The sequence below is a fragment of the Atta cephalotes genome (assembly GCF_000143395.1).
Source record: "Atta cephalotes unplaced genomic scaffold scaffold00052, whole genome shotgun sequence".
In the NCBI taxonomy this organism is placed as follows: domain Eukaryota; kingdom Metazoa; phylum Arthropoda; class Insecta; order Hymenoptera; family Formicidae; genus Atta; species Atta cephalotes.
Genome location: NW_012130116.1, coordinates 1,048,768 through 1,056,431, shown reverse-complemented (window position 1 = coordinate 1,056,431; position 7,664 = coordinate 1,048,768). Strand labels below are relative to the sequence as shown.

At 30.8% G+C, this 7,664-nt stretch overlaps 1 protein-coding gene across 1 annotated transcript in view; it reads left to right on the top strand.

Annotated features, from left to right (window-relative positions):
* The window catches only part of LOC105623090 (nose resistant to fluoxetine protein 6-like), a 17,938-nt gene that overhangs the window by 6,459 nt on the left and 3,815 nt on the right, over positions 1–7,664 (top strand). Inside the window, exons 3-10 of the mRNA XM_012204491.1 lie at positions 5,076–5,269; positions 5,404–5,501; positions 5,828–6,055; positions 6,150–6,363; positions 6,536–6,701; positions 6,900–6,979; positions 7,065–7,160; positions 7,229–7,414. Coding sequence (XP_012059881.1) covers positions 5,076–5,269; positions 5,404–5,501; positions 5,828–6,055; positions 6,150–6,363; positions 6,536–6,701; positions 6,900–6,979; positions 7,065–7,160; positions 7,229–7,414 — 1,262 coding nt within the window. The remainder of the gene's footprint in view (positions 1–5,075; positions 5,270–5,403; positions 5,502–5,827; positions 6,056–6,149; positions 6,364–6,535; positions 6,702–6,899; positions 6,980–7,064; positions 7,161–7,228; positions 7,415–7,664) is intronic.

The following is a 7,664-nucleotide window of genomic DNA, read 5'->3' as shown; positions in this document are numbered from 1 at the left end:
TTAACTTTAAACTTTTAACTTTTTTAACTTTTTAACTTTTTTAATTTTAATTAATTACGTACGTACGCTCGTCGTCTACTATATACTACTACTATATATATATATATATATATATATATATATATATATATATATATAAGATAGGTCCGAGCCATATTGGAGGTGGAAAATGGATCAAAAGGAACAAAAAATTCTTATACTATTTTAAAATACTCGCTATAGTTTTCGAATTAGAAAAGGAAATGTCTAAGCCAATATGCGATTAAGCCGCGCCGCGCGAGTTCGTAGGACGGCTTATTCGAACGGCGGCGGCGGCGGCGGCGGCGCGCAGGGAGAAGGAAGTAGCGCTTCGCAGCCTAGCACAGCCTGGCATGGCGGTTCTATGTGTTTCACCGCATCGCACCTACATTATCCAAAAATATTATTTTAGCTGAAGTTTTTCTTATACACTTCTTATCATTATAAATCGCGTTATTTAGCACGATTAAATACTTTTATTATAAAAAATTATTTATTATCTATTATAAAAAAGTTTTTTTTTATTATAATTCTAAAGTACTTTTGAAGCCATTCTATTTTCATTCTTGAAAATTTTTTTCTATCTCTTATAGTTCCAGCGACATTCGCTTCGAAAGAGAAACATCGATTTTTCCATGATATTCACTACAAAAGAGAAAAATCAATTTTTTTCCAAGGAGTGTTTCACCCTTTAAAAATGCGTATGGAAAATACGTATAAAAAAATACGCTTATTTTTGTCTAGAGAATAACATACTGCTTATTAAAATCGGAGAAGAGCAGTTGGGTTCCTTTCCTTGTAAGTTACAGATTTTTTTAATGTAATGAACATGGGCCTTAAATTTGATGGATAGTTTAATGAAAATAAACTAAAACACTCAATTTTCAATATAATTAGTGTTTTTCAATACATTTAAGTTTTCAGTTACTATAAACTTAAACATCTCATTAACGTACACATAAATAATCTTTTTAGTGACAGAAAATTTAAATGTTATTCATCAGTGAACATTAAAGATTAATAAAATTTAAGAACGTTTCTAATGATGTACAATTAAATTTGTTAAACAGTAAGAAACATGTGAAAAAACCTCAGTCAAATGCGTCATTGTACATGGAATAATATATCTGGATTTACAATGTAGCGACTATCTACGCGAGCTTATACTATAATTTCAGTGTACATGCATTAACATTTCAAAAAATAAAACTCCGACTAAATATAGCATAAAATGACGCGACGAAGTATGTCTCGAAGCGTAATTAAATAGAAACATCGTATAATAAAGCAAATGAAAAGGTATCGCGACGATCAGCATTACACTTTGCGTAATGCTCTAATTAATTACATCGCTTAACATATCTATAATTGTGTTAAAATGTATTTAATCGTGCTAAATAACGCGATTTATAATGATAAGAAATGTATAAGGAAAACTTCAGCTAAAATACAATAACATTTTTGGATAATGTAGACGCGATGCAGCGAAACACATAGAACATGCCAGGCTGTGCTAGACAACGAAGCGCTACTTCTCTCTCCCTGCGCGCCGCCGCCGCCATAGCTCGAGTGGGCCTCCTACGAATTCACGCGGCGCGGCTTAATCGCATATCGCTTAGACATTTTCTTTTCTAATTCGAAAACTAGAGCGAGTATCTCAAAATAATATAAGAATTTTTCTGTTCCCTTTGATTCATTCTCCACCTCCATGTGGCTCGGACCCATTTTATAAGACACCCTGTATATATATATATATTAGGTGTACAACTTTGCTTCCGCCGTTTTTTTTCCGAAATTCGAGGCTTTATTGTAAAAAACTGATTATACATTTATGATTCAAAGTATTATCCATCGCTGGCCACTACTTTCCCCCATCTTTCGGGTAGCGTACGAATCCCGCGTCGAAAAAACTGGTCATCTTTTGAGGCTATCCACGAATCGATCCAATTTTTTACTTCTTCATAAGACCGGAAGTGCTGGTCAGCCAGGCCGTATGCCATTGATCGAAACAAGTGATAATCAGAGAGAGCAACGTCTGGAGAATACGGCGGGTGGGGTAGGACTTCCCATTTCAATGTTTCCAAGTATGTCTTGACCACTTTCGCAACATGGGGTCGAGCATTGTCATGCTGCAAAATCACTTTATCGTGTCTCTCGTTGTATTGAGGCCGTTTGTCTTTTAATGCTCGGCTCAAACGCATCAATTGCGTTCGATACCGATCGCCTGTGATTGTTTCAGTCGGTTTTAACAGTTCATAATACACTACGCCGAGCTGGTCCCACCAAATACAGAGCATGACCTTGGACGTCAAAATCACCGTTCTTGAAGCATTGAAACCATTCACGACACGTTCTTTTACTAATAGCGGCCTCACCATAAGTATTTGAAAGCATTCGACGAGCCTCAGCCGCAGATTTCTTCATATTGAAGCAAAAAATTAAAACCTCCTGCAAATGACGAGAATTTGGCTCGTAAACTAATATTTTCAATCGAGAATAACTTTATGATACAGACACAAATCGACTAATGTTTCTATGGGATTATGTTGACAGATGCCCAAGTTTATTGTATGACGTCTATGATCTATTTATTTCGACCATCACTTACCGCTAAAACCATCTAAAGGAAAACGGCGGATACTAGTATATTATTAAATTAATAGTATATTATTAAATCAGAGTATCCCACGTATAATCATCTTTAAAATAAAATCTTACGTTACAAAACAGAAAAATATAAAGTATGAGGAGAAGTTTTTCAAACTCATTACATGCGCTTTACCTCCAGTTATATCTATATACATAATATTAAATCTCTGTATAATATATTAAATCAATAAAATAAAATGAAATGTGTGCGCGCGCGCGCGCGCGCGCGTGTGTGTGTGTGTATGTGTGTGTGTGTATGTGTGTGTATAAAATAATCGATCGATCCGATATTGCTATATTGCTATATTTGCATTAATTAAATAGAGGATTTTTAAGAACTTTCTTAGAAACTTTGCACTAGCAATATTGAAAGAACTATACGTTGCAAGAACATTTCAGACATAAAATTTCAATCAAGATTGCAGAAACATCGCAATGATAATATTTCAGATATATATCAAATATTACAAATATGATAATACACAGTTGAGATATTGGATAGTTCTTGTAATACAACTGAAACTTTCCCTGTTATCAAAGAGACATCTCAAAAATTATAAGTTTTATAAAAAAATGTTTCAAACAAAAACTGTAGGGTTTAAAAAGATTTATTTATTGATCTTATTAATTTAACCTTGGGTGCCATCATCAAGATCAGGAAGGTAAGATCATGTTGATCTTTTGACTACCGAATTAAGCTTTTTCACATTTTGTTGAAACTTTGATTACATAGGTTTTTTATTCATTGATTCCGAATTTAAAGTTGGATTTTTCAAATTCAATATGGCAGATCGAATATGGCCGCCATTACCTAATAAATTAATGAAAATTTGCAGTAGATTCATTTTTTTTGGGTTCTGCTAGATATTAGATGTAGTAAAAAAAATCCATTATTTTTGCATGAAATTGAATGGAAAATAATGGATTTCTTTTTACTACACCTAATATATAAAATAAAATAATAAAGACAATATTAAAATTTAAAATAGCAGCTATAATATGGCTGCCTGATAAATATCATAGTCACTCCGTCTTAGCATTATCCAGAGCTAACGACGTGGATGTAGAGGAATTCTAGCTTTTCTTTTATATTGCAAAATGTTTTGCATATTTATGCTTATTACGCAAAAAACATTCTATTTTAAGTAAAAGAATATTAATATTACGAAAACAAGTAGAAATAGTCAGAAAAAACTAAAAAAAAATTAAGCTTAATTAATTAATTTATTTATATACTCAGAAACTGAAATCTGTATGGCTATACCGCAGAATTTATTATTTAGAAAAAAATCTAATATGCAAAAAAATATTAAATAAATTTATGTTTTTCTGCACTATTAGAAGAGTAATTGAATTTTCAGATATCTGTATTTAATATTTTCCAAGAAATCAATTTTTTCTTTAAAAAACATTCTTTTTTAGACTTTAATTTGTTAAAAATAATTACATAAAAAAAAATTGGATTAAAAAACATATCAAAATATATTAAGTGACTATTTAGCTAAAAATCCGAAAAATCAAACTTCACAATTACTTTTTCGAAATTGTGAGATTTACAAGACAAAATATTATAAAAAAAGAAGTGAGACGTATATTTCCTGATGATAGTGAAAGAGTTGAATAGTAAAATAACCCTCAATTTTTTATTTCAAATTAGGCAAGGTAGGTCTCTAAGTTTTTTAAACTGCTATAACAAAATATTTTTTCATTGAGTATTTTTTCAGTTCTATAACTTAAAAGTTACTGTATGTCGTTACATTAGTACATATTATCTAAAACGTCTAACTGACACAAAATCTTTTAAATATTATCAGTATTAGAAAACTGCCTATTACGATCAAAGCTGGATCTTTATTGCTTTAAATAAATCAAGCTTGAATAATTAATATACACTATATATGTACATGCGTATATATCATATTGTACTTTTCTTAGATCTGCGCGCTGAATTGTTTATATGAAATATAAACGCAATTAAAACTACTCTAGTATTCGCGAATTAAATTGATAAGCAATTTAATAATTTGATGCTACCATGATTATATTATAAAGAAGTTAATATTATAAAGAAGTTAAATCTATTGGGAAAAATATTACTTCGGCTGGGACTTGAACCCTCGTTTGTATTCCGTAGGAGCAGTTCTAAGCCATTAGATCACCGAGACATTTTATAAATATTGTTTATGATAACATTTGTCAAGGTTGTACGCCATTGAAAGTTATTACTTTTATTTTTATTTTTAGTGTAAATAAAGCTTTTTAAATTTTATAACTTTTGCATAAAATATTTTTTTTATTTTTTTATAAAACTTATATTCTTCGAGATATTCAAAAGTTCCTTTTTCCAGGAATACTTTTTTATACATTTTATACATATATATATATAAAAAATTTTATATATATTTTAGGATCTGATTACACTCGGTCTCTGTTTGCCCGCATCCTGTTCCACGAATAATATAAGTTTCATTCTAGAAAGAATATTTAGAGACAGAGTTCTTTTAATCAATGATCTCTATTCCATGGACCTCAGCCTAATCCAGGTAAAAAATTTAAAAGACGATCACCAATGGCTGTTAAGTGGTGCGACACCCCTCATATGGTATGTCGAAAAACATAAAGACAAAAAAATTAACTTTACAAATAAAATAATATAGGTTAAATTTTCATGTCTCTTTCGAGATTTTGAGAAACGAGCAGAAGAGATATCTGCAAATATTAATTTTCTCATTTCAGTGCCGGTTTAGTGCTTATCTTTGCTTTGATGATAAGCGGTACAATATATAATATATTCATGTATCAAACATATTTAAAGGCAAAGACTAAAACTGTTAGTAAGTATACGTTTAACTAATTGTAAAACTTTTAAGCTTTTTCGGTAATGGATTCGTAATACTGCTTTTATTATGACGATCTTGTATTTAAAAAAGAAATCATGCTCACGTTTTACACACTGAAACATTAAAACAGTTTTAGTAAATTGGAATCATTATTTTAATAAAATTCCAAAAGAAGATATTTTTTTCTCTCGTATAAGATTATTTATTCCTATAGTGCAATATCTTTTTTCCAATTATTTGCTTGTTAATAATTTTCTTGCATTTGCCGGCAAACATCGTTCGCAATTTTTAATGAATACACATTCTGAATTGTGATTTAGATGTAGAAAACACGGTCGAGGAGATGCCAATGACAGAGTTGTCATCTTCACGTCAGAAAAGTAAATTTGGGAATATATTAATGTGTTTCTCCGTTTACACAAGCACGACAATAATATTCAACACAAAATTGGACACTGAAGCAATAGCCGTTATTCACGGCATAAGATTTCTGTCCATGCTTTGGATAATCATAGCTCACATCATACTTTACTCGCTGGACTATTTCGGTAAGTGTATACTGACACAAAAATTGTAGAATGGATTATTTACGTCTCCTAATGTGTCATTTTCCGTGCATAATAAATTGTTTCATTTATATAGACAATATAATATGGATATGGAGAAAAACCAGAAGTGTTCCCCTTCAAGTGATCAGCAACGGAACTATAGCGGTCGACACTTATTTCTTTCTAAGCGGATTTTTACTGGCATACTTGTATTTAAAGAATAAAATAGACAAGAAACGAATTAATCCGATTAATTACAAAAAGAAGCTAAACGAGTTCTTTGTCAACATAATGAAGAGATATATCCGGTTCGTTTCTAATGTTATCTTAAATTTACGCGACCATAAACAAAGACGCTGTAAGCATGACAGCATCAATGATATGTATGAACAAAATAATAAAAAACATAATTTAACAATGAACCAAATAATAATAATTGCTTTCTTTATAGTTTTTAAATCTAGAAGTTTTTTTTTTAAGATTGACACCGGCTTATATAACGATGATAGGAATAACGCAATTGACATCAGCTTGGTACGACAAGACTTCGCAATTCTACGTTGAGGAGAGATCACACGAAACTTGCGCAAAATATTGGTGGAGAAATGTCTTATACATAAATAATCTGTTTGCTCATAATACGATGGTACCAATGTCAATTTAGGCTGTGTTCCAAAATTTATTGCCAGGACTGAAAATCTAAGTGCACATAACGTAAACTATAGATTTTCAGTTTAATGGCAGTAAATTTTGGAATACAGCTTTAAGTATAATATCATTCCAATATTACACACTTATGCAAGAGAGAGTTCCTATTCAGAGTTATATTGAAATTTTCTTGTAGTGCTTATCCTGGGGTTGGTATCTATCCAGCGATATGCAATTTTTTATAATCGGTCTGACGCTTTTAATTCTGTCAACTGTGTAAGTTAAACGACGTTAAACGTCATTAAATGTAGAATGTTACATATTTTCATGTATCTGAATAAATAAGAGCTATAAATTTCAGATATTTTTACATGGCTGTTGTAATACTAAGTACACTTTTAATAAGCTCAGTTATCTTAAGCGGTTATATCTCATACATTTATGAATACGTACCGACGTAAGTTGCAAAGCATCTGATTAATTATGAAACTATTTAAGTAAATAAACACTTTTATATTATTACAGTTTGGACGAACAGTACAAACTTGCAGATGTCTTATACTTCCCACCATGGATTCGAATTGGTCCATATATTATTGGAATGATTACAGGTTACATTATACGAAGATTTAACAAAAAAATAGCCTTGAAAAAGGTATGCAATATTTATTTTTATATAAGAGAATTTGATGTAATTGTTGGAGTTACAGAGTATGTAATCGATTAATAGAATTCAAATGATAATTAGTTATTTCTAATTATGCAAAATGCGGGTTGAAATATCTATAATTATAAATGGACTAATTTACAAAAATTTTACAAAGATTTTAAAAAAGTTGCTAAGTTTAAATTATATCTTCAGTTATATATGAAAACATACACACACACACACACACACACACACACACACACACGCGCGCGCGCGCGCACACACACGCGCACACACAGAGTACATTCATAC